The 24438-nt window shown below is 47.5% G+C and overlaps 1 protein-coding gene across 1 annotated transcript; it reads left to right on the top strand.

Moving 5' to 3' along the window:
- Window positions 1-270: 270 nt before the first annotated feature.
- Window positions 271-20568, top strand: prkg1l (protein kinase cGMP-dependent 1, like; the record flags this gene model as incomplete). The annotated part of the gene is made up of 10 exons (XM_084323097.1): window positions 271-308; window positions 417-513; window positions 645-784; window positions 15408-15497; window positions 15635-15776; window positions 18749-18912; window positions 19703-19825; window positions 19948-20010; window positions 20298-20364; window positions 20473-20568. The coding sequence occupies 10 exons, from the start codon at window positions 271-273 to the stop codon at window positions 20566-20568; spliced, it is 1020 nt and encodes a 339-aa protein (XP_084179223.1).
- Window positions 20569-24438: the final 3870 nt, after the last annotated feature.

Below are 24438 nucleotides of genomic sequence, written 5' to 3'. Positions count from 1 at the left end.
TGTGCCACTTAAGACAGCTTCCCCACGCGTTGGTGAATCAGGTCGGCGATTCTGTCTTAGTGGGTTCCAAGATGGTTGCCCTAAGAGAAGTCTTTGGGCAATGTTGGTGAATGAGACCCAATCACTGCTTGTAAAACAAATACTCTATTATGTCACTCGAACGCGTTGCATGTCCATCGATTTGTATATCTAAGAGAGACTCCGGAGTGTATCTTTTCAGAGATCCGCTTCTGTTTTTCAGGGCTTTCAGAAACATCGGAGGTTCGGTGGATGGCGGCCGCGATGCGCAGCGAGGCGCTGAATCCAAAGTGGAGTAAGAGATTCAATTGTAAAAAACAACAAGGTATTATTTTTATTTATCCAAAGCACTGGGTACCAGCCCTCCTCCCCTCCTCCCCTCCTCTCCCTGTGAGCAGGTTAGACGCGCACGCCACACTGCTATCGAACGTGACTCTAAGTGATTTCCAGGTCGTCTGCACGCTGGGAGCGGGGGAAATTGGTCACGTAGAGCTGGTGAGTCGGGGGGGGGGGGTCGGGGGGGGGGCCCAGGAGTCTCTTATACATGATGGCACCTGTTCCTCGTGGTGCCTTCTCCTCGATAATATGTTTAATGTAAAGGATTGATTTATTTTCCCTCTCCGCAGGTGCAGCTAAAGAGCAATGTCAAGTGTTCCTTCGCCATGAGGGTGCTTAGGAAGAAGCTGATACTTGACCGTGGCCTCCGAGAGCACGTCCTGAGAGAGAGACGCATCCTGGCGGAGACTCGCTGTCCCTTCATAGTCAGGTGTGCCCTTGTGACCTTCCTCCTGGACATCCTGTCCCTTCATAGTCAGGTGTGCCCTTGTGACCTTCCTCCTGGACATCCTGTCCCTTCATAGTCAGGTGTGCCCTTGTGACCTTCCTCTTGGACATCCTGTCCCTTCATAGTCAGGTGTGCCCTTGTGACCTTCCTCCTGGACATCCTGTCCCTTCATAGTCAGGTGTGCCCTTGTGACCTTCCTCCTGGACATCCTGTCCCTTCATAGTCAGGTGTGCCCTTGTGACCTTCCTCCTGGACATCCTGTCCCTTCATAGTCAGGTGTGCCCTTGTGACCTTCCTCCTGGACATCCTGTCCCTTCATAGTCAGGTGTGCCCTTGTGACCTTCCTCCTGGACATCCTGTCCCTTCATAGTCAGGTGTGCCCTTGTGACCTTCCTCCTGGACATCCTGTCAAATGAAAGAGTCGATGGAACGATGTACCTGTTGTGTTGATGTTTTAGCGCTCTAAGCGCGTTAAAAAGCACAACAAATGTCAGAGAGAGAGAAATTGAGTTTTGCTGGATAGTGTCCCTAAACTCGGCAACGTGTATTTCATTCAAGATTGTGGTATCAATAAGGTGTACATGTGAATGCATAGTGAGTATTTTAACTGTGATCACACAGACTAGTGTGATTACTTTTGAAATATGGGTAACACTTACTTAATAACATGCTTATTATATTAGTGACACAAATAAGGAATAAACCTAGTGGGAAGTAATAAGTAACTATATGTTAACAAACCGGTTAACAAATCAGTTAAAGCATAGCACACTTAGGAACCAATAAAGAACTAAAATGTTAAAGGACAATAACAATAAAAGTGTTTTTGTTATGGTTTGACACCGACCCCAAACGCAAACGGCACAGAGAGAGTTGTTTCAGAGTTAGCCAAAATCAAGGGCGTGTTTGTTATGAAGGATCAGATTAAACCGAATATATATATTTATTTATTGATATATATTGAATAGTATTTGTATATCGTTTGATATCCCTTGTATATTCCTTGTACATATACACGGAATATCCCTTTAGCCTACTATAGCCCATAATAGTTAATTATCTTATTGGACAAAAGGACCAGGCGCCAGGGACCAGCCCCTGGCGTCAAGTTCAAAGGTACCGACGAGACATGTCCGTACTAGCCCCGGCTCCGCTCAGGGATACGGCTACCGAAATGAGAGTGGCACTATTTGTTCACCGTGCATATAAATATGGCGCAAGTAAATGTAGAAGACCCTTAGTCCTTTACCCTTCTACCCAACTAGGTAACAGAACGTGAAGCCTCACCCACGATACCGCGTGCGGTGTAGTATGGCCTGTTTGGCCTTAGAATAGCATCGAGACCTCGTGCGAATTAATAGCTGAATTGTCCGAGTTTGGCACTGTACCGTCGAGTGCGACGTATTTCTATTAAGTAATAATAGTCTATCGTGTATGGTGCATCGTGCGGTTAGAGTTCTAAAGTGACCAGCATCTCCAACGCTTCCTCGTGTTATCTAGAGTCTTATCCAGGCTGGGGCCGACCACACATGGCGCTTTCTTCCGAGGAGATCTAGACGAGGACCGAGGGACATGTACACTGGATTACCTACCCGACGACTGCTGAGCCCTATGCGGCTGGAATATATTTGCTTTGGTACTGTGATTTGTGGAGCGGATAATCGCCGACGCCTGTGAGTGTTGGATTTACCCCCGAGAGGAGTCAAGTTGAGTCGGCGCTCAGAGAGACTGAGGTCGCCTAGCTTCTTCTTCATTGTGGAGCTACAGCCTACAAGAGAACCAAGGTGTATTCATCTGCGGATCAAGAGTCTACTGCACTGTCTTCTGTACTTGAAGTCTCCCTAGATATCGTTGACCAGACGGTCTACTACCGACGGCTCTCCTACCCCCCCTACCGGCTTACAACCGGGAGGACCCCTTCCAAGAATATCCCGCTATATCACTAAGTGTACCATAGATCTAATTCCCTAAGAGCCAGGTTGTATACTTGCTTCCTGCGTAACCAGAGATTGGACATTCAGTGTTGATTTGCCTACGAGTACTCATTTGCCTTACAAGTGCATTCAAATCATAAATGTAATAGTAACTATCATATGTACCTTTTGCTATATATTAAATATTTGATTATTACCTTTGTGTGGAACCGATTTCATTGTAAGTAAGTAAGTAAGTAAGTAAGTATTTATAAAGCACCTTTCATACATGTCATGTAGCTCAAAGTGCTGTACACAATTATAGGCATATATAACGATAAAAGCAATAAAGTCATAGTGATCAGTTAAGATCAATGTTAAAAAAAATAATAATAATAATAATAATAGTAACGTAAAAATGAAAATAACGTAAAAACAGTCATTTGCTTACCAGTTTGGGAGAACAGGTCCGCACAAACATTTCCGCTCAGTGGCAACCGGAAGTGCACTAAACCAATGCACTTGTATGGTAGGTAGCAATGTTTAGGTCTTATAATGCTAGTGTAGTTACGTTTTTATCAGTGGTCATAGTTGGGTCCATAGTGCTTTACCAAGTCCCATGGATCCATCAGTGGCCGTGTATTGTGTGCGTATGTACCCGTTCGCTCATGTGGTCAGTGGCCAGAGTTGGGTCCACAGGACTTATCCAAGTCCCATGGACCCATCAGTGGCCGCGTCTTGTGGTAGAAAGAAAGAAAAAGAAAAACGTATAAAGAAAACAGTCTAAAGTTTGAAAGTTTGGGAGGTCCGCAAAAAAATTGTGGGAAAGTGTTCATCATATTTAGATATCGTGTACTGTATGGCCAGTAGTTAAAGTACATAAAGCGGTAGTGGTTTAATGATACCATACTTAGCAATACAGTCAGGGAATTGTACCCCTCAGTTACAATTGGTCCTTCGAGTCGGAGGGTAATTAGTGTAATATTAATATAGTGGTATTAATATTGAAATGGCCTATGATGAACACTCCACAAAACGGTCCTCCTAAAGTAGAACGCCCGCAGCGTAGACGGCAGCCACCTCAGTACTTAGAGGATTACGCTGCCAGTATACTACCTAGCCTTCTACAAACGGTAAACGCGGTAAAAGTAGAAAGTAAAATTATGTCCGACCCTATCAACCAGGATACCCCGACCACAGAGGCCCTAGTGGGTTCTAATGTAACTGACCAAGCTCACGTGGGGACCAGGAGGGAACTGACACGACTTTACCCCCCGCCAAGACCGAAGAAGTAGTCCCCCAAGAGCTCCGGGAGGAAGACAACCCTCCAGAGATGGAACTCTGCACGGAACAAGATGAGGAGAGCGCCGAGGAGATAGAGCTCCAGGACTCCCCGCAGGGGAACGCATCCCCAACAGGTACTGCCAGGAGCGGATCACCTCAACCAGCGTCTTCCCCCAGCGAGGCGGAGAGGATGCTGGCACAGGCGTTCCTCGCCAGCCTAGCAGCCTCTACGGAGCGTGATCGACTCCAAGCACAGACGCTTAGCGAGCGCGAACATTCTACCATTGAAAGAGAACGCCTCCAAGCGCAGCAACGGAGCGAGGAAGAGCGCATACGTCTGGAGCTGAGACGCCTTCAGACGGAAGAGAATATGGCAAGAGACCGGGCCGACACCCAGCGTGCCGCTGCCGGTGCCCAAAGAGAAGCAGATCTCACCAAGCGCGAAGCCGAGCGCGACAGACTACAAGCCGAGCGCGACAGACTACAAGCGCAGCTAATGGAGCAGCTGATCACCAGGGCAACACCCCCTCCCTCCACAAGGGGTTCCAGGGCCTCGTCAAGACACGGGTCCTAACCGATTAAGCGACCCTGAGCCCGACCACCAGAGAGAGCCTATACCCCCCTCCGAACTCCTTCCCCGACTGGTCCCAGTGAGACCCAGCTACAAGGAAGGAACGGCGTACACCGCGGAGAGGCTAAATAGACGACTACAGGATCTAGATGACCTGGCAGAGGAAGAAGAGGGAGAAGAGGAGAGTCAAGCCCGACAGCAGCACCGTACTCCACAGGACCAGGAGGTCCAGTACAGCCCAGGCTATACCCCCGCGGCTCTGCGCTACAGACCCCCGACTCTATTCACGGGTGAGCATGACGCACGACCAGTCCCGAGGAATAGTACCTGGACCAGCGGGCCATGGTACCCTGCCGGTACCAGCCCACCGAGAGGCGTAAGAGGAGACTCGCCCAGGAGGCCTCTCTTCCAACGCTCACCGATGTGCCAGCCATCCACGGCGTCATACATTGGCACACCGACGTTTCCAGACTTCACCCATGAGAACCGAGCACAGTACACGGAGCTACGGATGTGCTTAGAGACAATGATGGTGGATGTAGCTGATGAACGCCACAAGTATGCTATCCTATTGAAGCACCTGAAAGTGCCCAGAGCGCACAACATAGCGCTGGCCTATGCCACCTCTACTACCCCATACACAGCGGCTCTAGCAGCACTAGACCAAAGATATGGACGTATATGGGATTACGTAATACAAGAGATAAGGCATATTGACCGCCTACCCCCAGCAACAGACAATCGCTCACTAGACGACCTGTCTATCAAAGTACAATCCCTGGTAGGGATGCTGGGGGCGCAACGAGAAAAGGGTATGCACGAACTATACGCAAACTCGAACGTCGAGAGGATTTTAGAGAAGCTGCCGCCCGCCCGACAGGAGCGCTTCAGGCGGCAAAGAGACCACCGTGATCCTAACGGTCCCGAGCCATCCCTCCTAGACCTAGCCGACTTCCTGGCGAGAGAAGTCAGCAGCCTACGGTTGGATACGTTCGTGCGGAGCACACCAAGCTCCAGAGAGGGACCTAGGAGAGCAAACGATGGCCGAAGATCGGTGATTGTCATGCACCAATCAGAATCAGTACCGAGCAGCAAGAACCACAGTACCCCCTCGATGAAAGAGAAGTGGAAGATGGTGTGCCCGTACTGCGAAAAGGAACACTGGTTGTCACAATGTGACCCGTTCAAGAAGATGACCGCTGAAGAAGTGAGTCACTGGATAAAGTCCAACAGGCGCTGTTACCGATGTGCGCGCAGTCACATGGCAGCCGAGTGCCGCCTCAAGAAGAGGTGTAGTCGGTGTGACGGAGCCCACCTAGATGTCCTACACGACAGTAACAGAAGAAAGCCTGCACCATCCAGCAGCACAAAGGCAAGTGTTATGTACATTGACCCCGCTAGCAGCAGCGGCGCCCAGGTGCTCTTAAAGGTGGTCCGCGTAACACTGAGTTACCAAGATAAGGTCATGGACACTTACGCCGTCCTTGATGACAGGTCAGAGAAGACCCTTCTCCTCGTGTCCGCTGCGGCCCAGCTGGGGCTGCGGGGGAGCGAGAACCAGATGACGATTCGGACAATAAGAAGAGATCTAAAGACGATAAAGGGCGAGAATGTCTCCTTCACTATCGCAGCAAGCGGGCAGCCCGAGAGACGGTATAGGATTACTAATGCTTTCACCAGCCAAGAAATAGGACTATCGCAGTACACCTACCCCATCGCCAAGCTGATGGATAAATATGTGCACCTGCGTCAACTCCCTATCCCGCTCATAGACGGTGCCACCCCGACCCTGCTGATAGGCTCCGACCATGCAGACCTCATAGTCCCGATAGACCGGGTCCATACAGGACCCAGAGGTTGTCCTGCAGCAGTCAAGACCCGCCTAGGATGGACATTACAAGGCCCCCTCGCCAAGTCTCTTAACCGAACAGCAGCCACTAGCTGCCTCCACTCCAGAGCGACAGAAGAAGACACCACACTCCTGCAGCATGTCGAGAGGCTATGGACACTAGAGACAATGCCCTTTAAGAACGAAAAGAAAGACATTCGTTCTAAGGAAGATATTTACGCTATAGCCCTCCTCGAGCAAGGGACAAAGAGAGTCACAGTCAACGGAGTGATGAGATACGCAACTCCACTCCTGAGGCGAGAGGGAATGCCCACCTTTCATGCCACAAAAGAGGCGACGGAGCGGTATCTATTGAACACAGAGCGGCGCCTAGCCAAAGACCCCGCTCAAGAGGCCGTGTACCGCGCTGAGATTAACAAGCTAATCACAGCGGGACACATAAAGAAAATTGACTGGCGACGTCGTGCGCTGCTCCGCGCCTCTCTGATCAAAGACGGCTTTGATATCAGGCAGTGGGCCAGCAGCGACCCGCAAGTATTGCGCAGCCTCTCCCCCGAGGACAAGGCAGCGAGCAGCGACACCTGGATGGCGACCATCCCAGGAGAAGCCCAAGAAATGACACTAGGACTAGTCTGGCGCTTCAAAACAGACTCGCTCCATTATAGACACAAACCCCTGACCAAGGAGCAGGGAAGGTCGACGGCAATACCGACCACCAGACGGAGTGTATACAGAACACTCGCCAGACAATATGACCCGTTGGGATGTATTCTACCTTACACCACCAGGGCAAAGATGATTGTAAGAGCGCTATGGGACAAGGACCAGGGCTGGGACGATCCCATACCCGAACACCTTGCATCCACATGGAGAGAGTGGGAGACGGAACTCCGCTCACTACCAGGTGTTAATATACGCCGCAGCTACTTCCCACCCACAGTGAGGCCAGAGACATGCAAGATCGACCTGCACGTATTCAGCGACGCCTCCGAAGTAGCCTACGGTTCGGTGGCCTACTTGCGTGCCCGAGAGGAGGGAGGAAAAATACATACTGCTTTCATCCTGGCTCGCTCAAGAATAGCCCCACGAAAGCAATAATCTATCCCACGTCTAGAGCTCTGCGCAGCCCTAGCAGGAGCGCAACTCGCCACGTTAATCCAACGTGAACTCACCATCCCGGTGCAAAGAACAATCTTGTGGTCAGACTCCACGACAGTACTCACATGGATCCGGTCTGATTCGTGCAGATACAAGGTCTTCGTGGGAGTCAGAGTCACCGAGATTCAAGAGTTAACAGAAGTAGCGAGCTGGAGGTATGTAGACACCAAACACAACCCAGCTGACGTCATCACCCGGGGAATGTCCCTGGATGACCTCACCCGTCACAACCTCTACAGTGACGGGCCAGAGTTCCTCAAGCTCCCGGAAGAAGAGTGGCCTACACCCACCCCACGGGAGGCGAGTAAAGAGGAGGCCGAAAACAAGAAACCTATGTTCTGTGGATTGAACACAGAACTCGTCTCCACAGACCCCGACATAGACGATTGCCTCACCCTACAGAGTGCGCAGCTAAAGACATTTCTGTGGCACCACCCAGAGGTTCAGCCCACGACTGACATTTCAGCAGCTGACTACGAAGAAGCAGAACTTCTTCTACTACAACGAGCCCAGAGAGACTCGTTCCCCGATGAGCTAGCCTGTCTACAGGGAGCAAAGCCCGTCCCATCAGACAGCAGACTGCTCCACCTAGCCCCCGAGAGCGACGCCCATAATCTCATCAGAGTGGGTGGTCGTTTGCGGAGAGCCCCAGACTTACCGGATGACGTCAAGTACCCGATAGTCTTGAACAGCCGACACAAGGTCATAGAGCTGATCATAAAGAAATACGACGAGGATGTGCATCACGCAGGGGCAGAGAGAGTCTTCGCGGAGATCAGACGTCGTTATTGGATACTGCAAGGGAGAGAAGCAGTGCGGCGCTTCCAGCGAACCTGTCTAGACTGTCGTAAGTGGCGAGCCCAGCCCAGTATACCCCGGATGGCTGACCTACCTCCCTGTCGCCTCCGACTCGGCGACAAGCCTTTTCACTCCACCGGTATGGACTGTTTCGGCCCGCTGTATATAAAGAAAGGAAGAGGAACCGAGAAGCGGTGGGGTATTGTATTCAAATGCATGACCACCAGAGCGATACATATCGAACTCCTTCCAACCATGAGCACAGACTCATTCCTTATGGCCTTCCGAAGATTCACATCACGGAAAGGAAAACCGTCTACATTATTGTCTGATCACGGGACAAACTTCAAAGGCGGAGAAAGAGAGCTGAGAGAGAGCTTCCAAGCTATGGGCCCAGAACTTAAGACCCACCTCGCTCCATCCCAGATTGACTTCCAGTTTAATCCCCCGAACGCACCTCACTTCGGTGGAACTTGGGAACGAGAAGTACGTTCCATAAAGACAGCCCTGTACGCCGTGCTTGGGGCCCAGACCGTGGCGGAAGAAGTCCTAATGACAGTCCTCACGGAGATCGAGGGAGTATTGAACTCAAAGCCCCTCGGTTACGTCTCAAGTGATGTAGCAGATGTCGACCCAGTCACCCCCAACACACTCTTGATGGAGCGGCTGGACCCCGCGCTACCCCAGACAATGTACAGGCCTGAAGAAGCGAACGGCCGAAGAATGTGGAGGTACAGTCAAGTACTGGCTGACAAGTTTTGGAACAGCTTCCTACTCCACTACCTACCGTCTCTACAGACCCGCCAGAAATGGGTAAAAGAGAGAGACAATTTGACAGAAGGAACAGTCGTCATGATTATCGACCAGTCACTACCCCGAGCTATGTGGCCGGCTGGCCGCGTAAGCAAAGTGATCACCGGTGCCGATGGAAAGGTCCGAGCAGCTGAAGTGCTCGTCCAAGGGCGGACCTACACCCGACCCGTGGCGAGGCTAATAGAACTGCCAAGGCTCCCCGATACTATCGATGACGACCATGACCCCATGACTTTGTGAACTGACTGACCCTCACAGCGGACATTGGGTAGTGGACAGTGCGGTTAATCTGTCTCTGCTTAGCTAATTAGGTGGGACTAATTAGGGGGCGGCTGTTACGAAGGATCAGATTAAACCGAATATATATATTTATTTATTGATATATATTGAATAGTATTTGTATATCGTTTGATATCCCTTGTATATTCCTTGTACATATACACGGAATATCCCTTTAGCCTACTATACCCCATAATAGTTCATTCTCTTATTGGACAAAAGGACCAGGCGCCAGGGACCAGCCCCTGGCGTCAAGTTCAAAGGTACCGACGAGACATGTCCGTACTAGCCCCGGCTCCGCTCAGGGATACGGCTACCGAAATGAGAGTGGCACTATTTGTTCACCGTGCATATAAATATGGCGCAAGTAAATGTAGAAGACCCTTAGTCCTTTACCCTTCTACCCAACTAAGTAACAGAACGTGAAGCCTCACCCACGATACCGCGTGCGGTGTAGTATGGCCTGTTTGGCCTTAGAATAGCATCGAGACCTCGTGCGAATTAATAGCTGAATTGTCAGAGTTTGGCACTGTACCGTCGAGTGCGACGTATTTCTATTAAGTAATAATAGTCTATCGTGTATGGTGCATCGTGCGGTTAGAGTTCTAAAGTGACCAGCATCTCCAACGCTTCCTCGTGTTATCTAGAGTCTTATCCAGGCTGGGGCCGACCACACATGGCGCTTTCTTCCGAGGAGATCTAGACGAGGACCGAGGGACATGTACACTGGATTACCTACCCGACGACTGCTGAGCCCTATGCGGCTGGAATATATTTGCTTTGGTACTGTGATTTGTGGAGCGGATAATCGCCGACGCCTGTGAGTGTTGGATTTACCCCCGAGAGGAGTCAAGTTGAGTCGGCGCTCAGAGAGACTGAGGTCGCCTAGCTTCTTCTTCATTGTGGAGCTACAGCCTACAAGAGAACCAAGGTGTATTCATCTGCGTATCAAGAGTCTACTGCACTGTCTTCTGTACTTGAAGTCTCCCTAGATATCGTTGACCAGACGGTCTACTACCGACGGCTCTCCTACCCCCCCTACCGGCTTACAACCGGGAGGACCCCTTCCAAGAATATCCCGCTATATCACTAAGTGTACCATAGATCTAATTCCCTAAGAGCCAGGTTGTATACTTGCTTCCTGCGTAACCAGAGATTGGACATTCAGTGTTGATTTGCCTACGAGTACTCATTTGCCTTACAAGTGCATTCAAATCATAAATGTAATAGTAACTATCATATGTACCTTTTGCTATATATTAAATATTTGATTATTACCTTTGTGTGGAACCGATTTCATTGTGGGAAAGTGTTCATCATATTTAGATATCGTGTACTGTATGGCCAGTAGTTAAAGTACATAAAGCGGTAGTGGTTTAATGATACCATACTTATCAATACAGTCAGGGAATTGTACCCCTCAGTTACAGTGTTTATTTACTGAGTAACAAGAATGAATTTGGTGGTGAACAGAACAAACTGGGAAACAGGCATGTGAGGAATGTTTGCTGCTCTGCAGCTTCTCCCAGAAGGTTACGATGTGGAATTTGTCCGTGACGTCTGAGCCGCTCTGCAGATCCTCCCAGCATATGCTCCGGATGAAGGCGGAGAGGGAGAGAGAGAGTCCGAGTTAGCTCAGCACACAATTGAAAACTGACAGGTGACTGGTGAGGTGAATTGTCCAAACAAATAATCCAAGTGACAGATCTTCGGTGTGAAACACACAGTGAGCAGTGTCCAGAGTAAAAACAATTAGGTAATCCAAATGTGAAAATCCAACAGACAGGAGGTGAGAACAGTCTGAACAAAAACAGGATATTTTCAGTGCTTTAAAAACACACAAAAAACGATAGATCCAAAAGACTGTTTACAAAAACTCACCAGAGCGCAGCGCGTAAAGCGGGCAGATCAAACAAGGCGACCGCTTCGTAACGGGGAAGCAGGTTCTCCAAACGGAATATTTCTCGAGAGTCCTGGGAGGCAAAAGAACAGGGAAAGCAGCGACGGGAAGGAGCAGGCAAATGCAGGGAATGTTTCAGAACGATCCAACCTCGATACTAGGGGAATCAGAGTCTATAAAGCCTCTTGGGGCGCTGATTAGAACACACATCAGGTGCGTGATGGTAATTGATACTTGACTTAGAAGTGTGTGTTCGGCACGGACCAATCAACACAGAATCCTCACAGTACCTTAAAGGAACGGAGCGAGGCAGGGAATGCAATAAATCAACAAAGTACCTTAAAGGAACGGAGCGAGTGGGTGGGGAGCGGACCAATCATCACAGTACTTTAAGAAGCCCGTGGTGGGGAAAGAACCAAACCTCACAGTACTCCCCCCTCCACGGGAGCCACCCGGCGACCCACTCGGCCCCGGCCTGCCCGGACGGGACCGAAGGAAGCCGGCGATCAGGGGCACTGGAGAGGGGGACAAAGACAGAGGACCGGCGAGGGAGGCCGGAGACGGGGACTGGGGCCCGACAGTGGAGGCTGGGCACGGGGACAGAGGACCGGCGAGGGAGGCCGGAGACCCGACAGCAGAGGCCGGGCACGGGGACAAAGGACCGGCGAGGGAGGCCGGAGACGGGGACTGGGGCCCGACAGTGGAGGCCGGGCACGGGGACAGAGGACCGGCGAGGGAGGCCGGAGACCCGACAGCGGAGGCCGGGCACGGGGGACAAAGGACCGGCGAGGGAGGCCGGAGACGGGGACTCGGCGAGGGGGCTGGACGGCACCTGAAGACACTGGGCACGACAGGAGGAGCTCCACCCCTTGATGGTACCGGAGGACCAGGCGATGTGGGGCTCGTGCAGCGCGAGCCAGGGCCTGCCCAGGACCACAGGGACAAGAGGAGAGCTGGTGACGAAAAACTGGAGTCTCTCAACGTGGTTACCAGCAACGGTGAGAAGGACTGGACAGGTGCGTTGAGTGACGTCAGCCAGGCGGCGATGATCCAGCGCGAAGACCTCCAAGGGCCTCTCGAGGTCCTCAAGTGGAATGTTGGCCCGGGTGGCAAACCCAACGTCCATGAAACTCCCATCAGCACCAGAGTCCATGAGTGCACCCACCGTCGCCCGCTGGTCCGCCCAGGCTAGGGTGACGTCCGCCAGACGGTTAGGTGGTGCACGGGTGGGGGAACAGGAAAAACGGCTCAGCAGGATCTCCCGGGGTCCTGGCGAGCCTGGTCTTCTTGGCCGGGTAGGGCAATTGGAGACACGGTGTCCATACCGGCCACAGTAGAGGCAACGGCCGGACCTGAGCCTGGACTCCCGTTCGGCCGGGCTAAGGCGGTTGCGTCCCAGCTGCATGGGTTCCTCCTCGGTCACGGCTCGGGAGGGAACAAACCCACCAGTCACGGAGGGGGCAGGACGGTCAGCACCGTAGAGGCGGCCGCCGGGAAAGGGAGCCCCTGAGCGGAGGTCGATGGCACAGTCGTAAGGCCGGTGAGGCGGAAAGACCTGAGCCCTGGACTCACTGAAAACCTCCTCGAGGTCGTGGTACTCGGGGGGTACGTCTGGGGTACTGAAAACCTCCTCGAGGTCGTGGTCCTCGGGGGGTACGTCTGGGGTACTGAAGACCTCCTCGAGGTCGTGGTACTCGGGGGGTACGTCTGGGGGTCCCCGTCGTGCTCGCTCATGCCTTCCCTCCCGGAGGCGTCCGTCGATGCGGATAGCGAGGCTGATCAGGCCCTCGAGAGAATCGGGCTCCTCTTGGGTCGCGAGCTGGTCCCTTACTGCGTCGTTGAGCCCCCTCACGAAGGTGAGACGAAGCGCTTGTTCGTTCCAACCGCTCTCCGTTGCGGCCAGTCTGAACTCCAGCGTGTAGTCTCTGACACTGCCACTGTCCTGCCGGAAGGTGCCCAACCGAGCTCCAGGGTCCAGACCACGGGCTGGATGGTGGAAAACCCTGCGGAGCTCAGCCACGAAGTCTGGGTAGGAGAAACAGAAGTCTGCCTCCATTGCCCAGGAGGAAGTGACCCACTGGGCTGCCCGGCCTGAGAGCAAGTTAGTCATATAAGCCACTCGGGCTCCCCTTGAAGTGAAACGACTGGGTTGATGCCGAAAAACCAACTCACACTGCATGATGAATGTGGCACAATCCTCGAAGTTACCGTCGAACAACCGTGGTTCGGAGAGACGGGGCTCCCGAGGTGCGGGATCGGGAGGCGCGGGACCTGCCAGGGCTGCGGGTGATGCTCCGGCCGAGGCTCCTGACGGAAGTGGGGTTACAAGCAAGGTGTTAATGGTTTCACTCAGCGCTTGTAAGTGGAGGAGAATACAAAACTGCTGGCTAGCCAGAGCCCCCAGGGACCCCTGAATAAGCAGGACCTGCTCTCGGAGTTCCTGTACAGCAGCCGCAGCCGCATCTAGCTGTAGGCTGTGTTCCTTGGTTGACTCTAGCTGGACTGCCAATGCTGTGCTGACTCTCTCTGTGTCGGCTGGGGTCGTCATGGTTGGTTGGATCGTAATGTTATGGTTTGACACCGACCCCAAACGCAAACGGCACAGAGAGAGTTGTTTCAGAGTTAGCCAAAATCAAGGGCGTGTTTATTTACTGCGTAACAAGAATGAATTTGGTGGTGAACAGAACAAACTGGGAAACAGGCATGTGAGGAATGTTTGCTGCTCTGCAGCTTCTCCCAGAAGGTTACGTTGTGGAATTTGTCCGTGACGTCTGAGCCGCTCTGCAGATCCTCCCAGCATATGCTCCGGATGGAGGCGGAGAGGGAGAGAGAGAGTCCGAGTTAGCTCAGCGCACAATTGAAAACTGACAGGTGACTGGTGAGGTGAATTGTCCAAACAAATAATCCAAGTGACAGATCTTCGGTGTGAAACACACAGTGAGCAGTGTCCAGAGTAAAAACAATTAGGTAATCCAAATGTGAAAATCCAACAGACAAAAAGGTGAGAACAGTCTGAACAAAAACAGGATCTCTTCAGTGCTTTAAAAACACACAAAAAACGATAGATCCAAAAGACTGTTTACAAAAACTCACCAGAGCGCAGCGCGTAAAGCGGGCAGATCAAACAAGGCGACCGCTTCGTAACGGGGAAGCAGGTTCTCCAAACGGAATATTTCTCGAGAGTCCTGGGAGGCAAAAGAACAGGGAAAGCAGCGACGGGAAGGAACAGGCAAATGCAGGGAATGTTTCAGAACGATCCAACCTCGATACTAGGGGAATCAGAGTCTATAAAGCCTCTTGGGGCGCTGATTAGAACACACATCAGGTGCGTGATGGTAATTGATACTTGACTTAGAAGTGTGTGTGTTCGGCACGGACCAATCAACACAGAATCCTCACAGTACCTTAAAGGAACGGAGCGAGGCAGGGAATGCAATAAATCAACAAAGTACCTTAAAGGAACGGAGCGAGTGGGTGGGGAGCGGACCAATCATCACAGTACTTTAAGAAGCCCGTGGTGGGGAAAGAACCAAACCTCACAGTTTTGGTCATTCTTGCGTTGATACAAAATAATGCCATAATCTTATGATTACTGATTGTTTTTTAGTTTATTCGTCACTTCCGTAGGCTTCCTGTGTAAATGTTTCTTAAAGGAACACGCCAACATTATGGGAAATGCGCTTACCATCTTCTCCATAGTCAGACAAGAAGATAGATACCAATTCCCTCTCTGTTCGTTCAGTAGAAAGCTATCCGGCTGCAAGCTAGCCTAGCTTAGCACCGACAAATAGAAGCAGACCACTAGCCTAGCTCAAAGCTCAGGGAGAGAGTGTTTCTGGCAAACAGCTAGGCTAGCGAGTCTGTATCCGCTTCCAATCATTTGTGCTAAGCTAGGCTAGCTCGCAGCTTTCACTCAATAGAGCAACGTTTCAGAAAGATAAACTTCCAATGTAAGCATGGCATCTTAGGTCGATTAGTGGTTTGAAAAGGGTTAGAAAGTGATTTTCATAATGATGTTGTGTGTGTGTCTACTCTCGCAGGCTCCACAGAACCTTCAGAGATGCCATGTGCCTCTACATGCTGACCGAGGCCTGTCTCGGAGGTGATCTTTATAGTCTCCTGAAAGACAGGTAGTGATTATTGCGCTACATTACGTCCATCATGATCCATTAGTTTTGATATATTTTAGACAAATTGCCCCCCAGGGATTGACAGGTCTGCTCTGCTCTCCTGCCCTCGTCCTCATTACATCACGGTTGTGTTCCAGAGGCTCGTTTGACGACCGCAGCGGACGGTACTACACTGCTTGTGTTGTCGAGGCCCTGATCTTCCTCCACCGTCGCGGCGTCGTGTACAGGAACCTCAAGCCGGAGAATGTTGTCCTGGACAAGCATGGATTTGCCAAACTGGTACTATAACAGCTTTTCTCTTCATTTTCTAATACACTTATTTGTATTTCTATGTATATTAGAGACTGTAATGGATTTGACCTATAACGTCTCCATACAGTATGATATGATGGATTTAACATAGAACCTGTCTATATAGTATGATATGATGGATTTTACCTATAACGTCTCCATAAAGTAGGATATGATATGGATTTGATATAGAACATCTCCATACAGTATGATATGATGGATTTGACCTATAACGTCTCCATAAAGTAGGATATGATATGGATTTGATATAGAACATCTCCATACAGTATGATATGATGGATTTGACCTATAACGTGTCCCTACAGTATGATATGATGGATTTTTACATATAACGTCTCCATACAGTATGATATGATGGATTTGACCTATAACGTCTCCATAAAGTAGAATACCGGTATGGATTTGACCTATACCGTCTCCATAGTCAAGTCAAGTCAAGAGTTTTATTTGTCATGGCATACGAGTATACAATAAAATGCGGGTGGTCTTGCCCGCAACGATGTGCATAATACAATAGTAATAACCTATAATAGAATCCAATAGAACGACATTGTGCAATAAAACAAGTAAACAGAGTAGGGCATATCGGTATATGTACATAAGTTATTTACAGTAGGATATGATATGGATTTGATATAGAACATCTCCATACAGTATGATATGATGGATTTGACCTATACCGTCTCCATAAAGTAGGATATGATATGAATTTGACATATAACGTCTCCATACAGTATGATATGATGGATTTGACCTATACCGTCTCCATAAAGTAGGATATGATATGAATTTGACATATAACGTCTCCATACAGTATGATATGATGGATTTGACCTATAATGTCTCCATACAGTATGATATGATGGATTTGATATAGAATGTCTCCATACAGTATGATATGATGGATTTGACCTATAATGTCTCCATACAGTATGATATGATGGATTTGATATAGAATGTCTCCATACAGTATGATATGATGGATTTAACCTATAACGTCTCCATGCAGTAGGATATGATGGATTTGACATGCAGTCGGCTGACTCAGGTTTATCTGCTATGCGGCTGGTGGTATCTTCACAGATTACTAGTTGTTACCAGCAGTAGCCACAGTGTTTGTCTGCTGTTCATTCACGGCACAGAAAATCGATTTCCAATTTGTAGATATTTTACCTGCGTTCTGTAGTGCCTGCATGTGTGGAGGAAATTATGATAATATTCATAATGACAATAATAGACTTTGAAAATATAACTTATCTAAAAGGGAAATTAAGGTAAGGGGGCAGGGAGATATCCCTTGTATCGCCAAAACGCTAAACTTTTCACAAATGAAGAAAAACAAGCTCACCTTTAGATTGACACCTGTGTAGTTGAGTGGTCATACGTTGGGTTTAGATTGACTCCTGTGTAGTTGAGTGGTCATACGTTGGGTTTAGATTGACTCCTGTGTAGTTGAGTGGTCATACGTTGGGTTTAGATTAACACCTGTGTAGTTGTGTGGTCATACGTTGGGTTTTGATTGACTCCTGTGTAGTTGAGTGGTCATACGTTGGGTTTAGATTGACTCCTGTGTAGTTGAGTGGTCATACGTTGGGTTTAGATTAACACCTGTGTAGTTGTGTGGTCATACGTTGGGTTTTGATTGACTCCTGTGTAGTTGTGTGGTCATACGTTGGGTTTAGATTAACACCTGTGTAGTTGTGTGGTCATACGTTGGGTTTTGATTGACTCCTGTGTAGTTGTGTGGTCATACGTTGGGTTTAGATTAACACCTGTGTAGTTGTGTGGTCATACGTTGGGTTTAGATTGACTCCTGTGTAGTTGAATGGGTTTCCTGATCCTTAGAGTCACAACTCACAACTTAGAGAAATATCTACACTTTTTATTCAAGTAAAAATGTGAAATTCACCCAAATTGGCAATATAAGGTTTTCACCAGACAGCAGTGTTATGTTCCTCAGACTGAGTAACTAATCTGTTTTCAATTGCTTGCGGAATTATTGGCCTCTAAAATCAAAGGATTGTGAAATAAGCAAACAATCTATTCCAACGTATAGATTGTCATTTCAATAGTGTTATTGTTATCTATAACCAGTATCAGTCATTATTTCAGGAGGTCTAAAGTGTTTTTTTTTGCACTGAAGATCTCGCCATCCTAAATGTTTCCCTTCCATCAAGCTTCTAAATCAGTGGTCCCCAAACTACAGCCCGCGGGCCGAATCCGGCCCGCCTCCACATTTGGCCCGGCCCCCTAGAGCCCCGGAGCTTAAATATATATATATATATATATTTTTTTTTTAAGATGGCAGCATCCCCATTGTCTGTGCTGAATGTTTGTTAGTGTTTGATATTTGTTGTTGGTTTTTAGTATACTTTTAAACATCCATTTTTAGTAAGTAGTGGTTTTCATTTGATCCTATAATTTTTTTTAATTTCTTTGGCTGGTAGTATGTTCCTCAATCCCAAGGCCATTACATATGGCCTTTGTCCTGTCATACATGTCCACTGTCATACATGTCCACTGCCATCACTGAGGTGCGATAACCTTTGAGTGTGTCCTGCACTGTGCTTTTAAATAGTACAGAGCTAGAGCTAGGTGGTCTGTAGGTACTGTATATTTATTTCATAAATAGTGTTATTTATTTCATTAATAGTGTTATTATTTATTTCTTGACTTTTGTTTCTGTGAAGATCCCCCGGAAAGGGTTATTAATATTTGGTTATGTGTGGCTTTCTGGAAAACAATAAATGTTTACGTTTAGGCACCCTTTCGTCACACTTTTTCTGTTACAAACTGACCCCGGCCTCCACCAGAGAAGGGAACAGTTATGTGGCCCTCACAGGAGATAGTTTGGGGACCCCTGTTCTAAATAATCCAAAAGGTAATCACCTATTTCATCAAAGGTATCTGTAACTTGATCACTTTTTCGTTGTTTATAGGTGGGATCTGGATGTGCCAAGCAGGTTGGTGTGGATGATAAGACCTGGACCTTCTGCGGAACCCCAGGCTACATGGCCCCTGAGATCATCCTGAGTAAAGGTCACTCTGTGTCTGCAGACCTCTGGTCACTGGGTGTTGTTGTGTTCCAACTGCTGAGTGGAGGGTAGTTACTTCATCTCCCTCTATGTTTTTTTTCTTAATTTCTCCTCTTTTAGAGATAATTAATGTTGAGGATGAAGATTGATTATGATGATGATAATGAGCACGGACTGACATGAGACTAAGCAAGAGTATACGGACTGACTGGTAAATAGGAAACTACGATCTGGCAGCCTGACATCATGACATCTGAGCCAGGTCTAAATAGGAAGAGCAATCAGCTGGTATGTCAATCAGCTGCTCCTCCGGTCTTCACACACCTGCACCCCATCCTGTACTCAGGAGAGAGAGAGAGAGAGAGAGAGAGAGAGAGAGAGAGAGAGAGAGAGAGAGAGAGAGAGAGAGAGAGAGAGAGAGAGAGAGAGAGAGAGAGAGAGAGAGAGAGAGAGAGAGAGACCAAGGGTTATAGAAGACGGGAGGCTAGGAGGTGCATGACTGATGATGATGATGATGATGATGATGATGATGATGATGATGATGATGATGATAATAATGATGATGATAAAGATGATTATGATAATACTAATTATAATGATAATGATAATAATGATGATAATGATGATAATAATCATAATGGTGATGATGATGATAATAATCATAATGGTGATGATGATGATGATAATGATAATAATGATGATAATGATAATGATGATAATAATCATAATGGTGATGGTAATGATGATGATGATGATGATGATGATGATGATAATCATAATGGTGATGGTAATGATGATGATGATGATGATGATGATGATGATGATGATGATGATGATACACCCATGTTTCTTCTCCAGTCTCCCATTTACTGGTTCTGACCCCATGAGGACGTTCACCGCCACCATCCGTGGCATCGACCTGGTCAGCTTCCCTAACACCATCAGCAAAAGTGCCTCCAGCCTCATTAAGGAACTGTGCAGGTGTAGCGGACGTGTCCTACTTTAAAATAATTAGCCACATGAATCATGAATCGTGATATTGATAATTCAGTCTTTAACAGTGCTGTCTCGGGGTCATGTCTCCTTTGCTTCTCTTCGTCAAGGAACAATCCCTCAGAGAGACTGGGGAGCCAGGGAAATGGGGCCAAGGACATTCAGAAGCACAAGTAAGATGGAGCATTGTGTCGGAGGGAAACTCTTACTCTGCCGTGGGGGGTGCTGTGCTTGTACCCCGTGTTTCATATTATATTGTGTTAACCCTTTCACTACCACACTACAGAAGGTTAACATTTCACTACCACCCATCTTCTGTAGTGTGGTAGTGAAAGGGTTAACCCTTTGTCGTGTGACAGTGAAAGGGTTACCATTCTGTATTGTCGCAGTGAAAGGGTTAACCCTTTGATAGCGTGGCAGTGAAAGGGTTAATCTATGGTTGTGATCTCATTTCATGTAGATGGTTTGAAGGATTCAACTGGGAAGGACTCAGTGTAGGCAGCGTGACCCCACCGCTCGTTCCCAAAGTAAGACGCTTCGTTTTCTTTTACTTTTTGTCTTGAGATCATTCTTGACAGATTGCTACTTTAAAAAAAATCTACTTCATTTAACATTCACAAATATTACCTTTTCAGTTGAGTCATCCGTCGGAGAGTATTACAACTCATTATTACGCCGACCAACTGGAGGGATCGTCAGAGGAGGAGACCAGCTGGGACAAGGATTTCTGATTGACGATGAAACAAACTGTCACAATAATTCCCTGTGTTGATGATTGTAAATAGATTGTAGCTTATAGCTTACTATGTAAAGCAGGTGGATGTTAGTGGCCGACTAGGCCTTTTTGTGATGACTAACTATTTATGTGATTTTAAAAACAAAACATATTGTAGAAATCAACTGATGACGACCACTACATTTATGATTCCTCTTTAAACAGGTATCTGTATATCATGTTATCTTCACTTTCTACTTTATTATACCTTAAAGGCTATGCATCTAATCTTGAGCGTTCATTTTGGGTTGGGGCGGAGCTAGGGGGTGGCTACCTGGGCTCAAGCCCCGGATGTATTCTGAAAAGCCCCGAATCTATTTAATTTTTTTTTTTTTTTTTTTTTTTTTTTTTTACAATTCATCATTGTTACATGAAAATATGTTTGCACCAGATTTAGCAGAAGCTAATTTCCATCTGTGGTCTATCCAGCTGCTAACTGTATTTGAGTGAGTTAAGTCTTGGTGTTATGGTAGACTCAGACCTAAGCTTTAAATCACAATCAACAAGTTGACAAAAACTTAATTCTTCCACCTTAGAAACATAGCTAAAGTACGGCCATTTATAAATCAAAAGGACGCTGAAAACCAGATCCATGCTTTTATCTCAAGCCAACTCGACTACTGTAATGCACTCCTTACCGGCCTCCCGAAAAAATACGATGATAACTATTTTATTGCAATGCACTATTGCATTATTTTATTCTATTTTACTAACTATTTTATTGCACTGCACTATTTTACTTTGTATCAGTGAATCATAGACGCCTGGCCATAAGAGCATTTGGAGCATCTCTGCTCTCCACTATTGAACTTGGGGGAGCAAAGGTATGATCTTGCTCCACCACTTTTTGATTATATGAAAAATATGATATATCCCCCCCCCAATATATAAATCTAACCATAACTACGTTATGGTTAACTGAGTTTTATAGTGAAAAGAGCAACTTTATTGGTCAAGATTGAAGGCTCTATATTGCAGGAAATTGCACGTACAGGTTCTTTAAATTCAAAAGAAATCTGTCGTGGAGGGGGTCGTGCCGGACACCCTCCAAACCACCCCTTGCCTGCCAAAAAAAAAAAAAAAAAAACATCTGGGCTAAGCCCCGGATCTCCTACAATCCTGGGTTGGACGTTGCGCTTATTCTGCACAATAATATGTTACATACATGTATTCCATAGTTTTCAAGTTAACAGTTTTGTTTTATTTGTAAGGTACATGTACATTTACAGTGAAATGCTTGGTTCCGTATATGAGCCTCCTGAGATTGTGCTTCATACAGTAAAAAGAATAAAGACCAAACAAACACTATACAAAATATACAATATACAAACTAAAGTACAAAATGCAACCAAAATGCAAAATGAGGTAGTGCAAATCTTTAGTAATAAATAGATAAAAATATGGTGTAGTGTTTAAAAAAGTGTTTCAAGGGTCTAAAGTGAATTTAAAGGTGAATGTTTAAAGTGAGTGTGTGCAATAAATGTATATATGGATAATAGCTTTGCTATAGCTTCTTTCATATTGCAAAGGGACGTCAGTGACGTGTGTAGAGGGCTTGTATACAGCAGCAGTGTGGCTGTGGGCACAGTGGGGGTGAGAGTGAGACACTTGGGGCAAGTGCTGCTGGCGGCTGGGGATTTCGATGGGTCTACCGAAGTGGAGCACAATCTAGATACTCTCATGAGAGTCTCATGACCTACATTTCATCACTCACAGGTAAGGTTTTGCCTTTGCACCAGGGACACATTGGGCTTCGCGATCATAGAACAATTCACAAACCGCGTTTGATAACTTTATTTTATTTTATTTTTAAACGGCGACGCATATCTTGGTAACTTTATATGATTGACGTACCCGGTTGTAACACAACATTGATTCAACTAAGTATGTTGCTGCCTGTCTTCATAGTGAACAGTGAAGGCAACTATGGTGACTAATACTATCAATGTTGCACAAGTGAACAGTTGCATTGCATTTTCAACATTTTCTGCAAGAAAATAAAAGGAATCTGAATGATTTTTTTTAATGAAACGTGTCCAGTCAGTGAAACCTATTGTATGCATTTCCAAAGCATTCGCTGTATAGCAGGTCAACGTATACGGACGTTCGGTCTCTTGGATATTTGGTTTTCTTTGTTTCTTCTGCGTGTTTAAAACGTGGTGGAGTTGAGCGCAGAACCGGCTAAAATAATTGCTAGGTTTTGAGCCCATGGCGGGCGGCACAGGGCCAGTACTGTCCCGCTTGCGTACTGTATAGACTATACGTGTCCTCCGTGGAATTCTTTCCGTCGATCATGCTGCTGAGGTAACGTCACCAGGATGCATTCATGTTACCGTTATGTGTGTAGTAGGCTGGATTTATTTCCCAGTAGAAGCACAATTTGTTGGTGTCTACACATGGGAACTAAGGGCAACGTGTTTTAAAGTTGATGGAATGCAATGCACTCTCTCTCTCTCTCTCTCTCTCTCTCTCAGGCTGGCCTCCTCTTTCTCTGTCTCTGTCTGTCTGTCTGTCTGTCTGTCTCTCTCTCTCTCTCTCTCTCTCTCTCTCTCTCTCTTCTCTCTCTCTCTCTCTCTCTCTCTCTCTCTCTCTCTCTCTCTCTCTCAGGCTGGCCTCCTCTGTCTGATTGATTGATTGATTGAAAACTTTATTAACAGATTGCAGAATGGGTACAATACAGTACAGCTCAATACACACAATTGTTAAGGGGATGCAGACCAGAGAAAGACTTTCGTCTTGTTTCCACCAGGGTCCCCCATTTTCAATTCATCAGGACATATATGACATACATGACATACAGATAGTCAGTACTCTGCTACATCTATACATTTATGACATACCAGATTTGCAAATACAGTACTGTTTGTGATCAGAAGGAGTCAAGAAAAGGGAGTATATACATTTGACGTAGAAACTGTACATTGGAGGATTACATCTGTCTGTCTGTCTGTCTGTCTCTCTCTCTCTCTCTCTCTCTCTCTCTCTCTCTCTCTCTCTCTCTCTCCTCCCTCTCTCTCTCAGGCTCGGCCTCCCCTCTTTCTCTGTCTCTGTCTGTCTGTGTCTCTCTCTCTTTTTCTCTCTCTCTCTCTCCTCTCTCTCTCTCTCTCTCTTCTCTCTCTCTCTCTCTCTCTCTCTCTCCTCTCTCTCTCTCCAAGGCTGGCCTCCTCTGTCTGTGTCTGTGTCTCTCTCTCTCTCTCTCTCTCTCTCTCTCTCTCTCTCTCTCTCTCTCTCTCTCTCTCTCTCTCTCTCTCTCTCTCTCTCTCTCTCTCACAATAGAGAATTTAAGCACTATGTACAGTACATCTGAAGTTTGTGTGTTCACTGCCTAGACATGCAGGGTTGTCTGATCTGCCAGATTCCCTGATTCACCAGGGACTTTTAGCCTCAAACCAAATTGTTTAAGAGCACTCTTGCTTGGATACTGATTTCGATACTGTTAAAAGTAGGCCTACAGTACACACCATTGCATCAGACTAAACACTGCAGGCCGGTTTAAACGCTGACTGCTATCGGCGGTAGAGATCTTGACCGGTCTCCTCCTGTGAATTTGAGACCGGTTTATATGGTGTAACCGGACACCATGGGAGTCTAGCTGACGGTGACTGTCAAAGACGGTCTGTGTTCTGTGTCGTGAGTGAGTGAAGGCTATCTGCTCTCCTCGTCCCATCCATCCCCAGGAATGAGACACGCCTTTCTCCTCTATCTCTCTCCTCCCCTTCACCCCCCCCTCCAAAAAACTAAACTCATTGTAGGTTTGTGTGTGTCCGTGTTCTTCACGCTTCATTTGGGAATCGCAGCCCGGAAAACGGCCGTGTGTTCATTCTCT

This window comes from Notolepis coatsorum (genome assembly GCF_963971535.1).
Source record: "Notolepis coatsorum genome assembly, chromosome: 10".
NCBI classification, from domain to species: domain Eukaryota; kingdom Metazoa; phylum Chordata; class Actinopteri; order Aulopiformes; family Paralepididae; genus Notolepis; species Notolepis coatsorum.
Note: the sequence above shows the minus strand (reverse complement) of the source record. Positions and strands in the feature narration are given on the sequence as shown.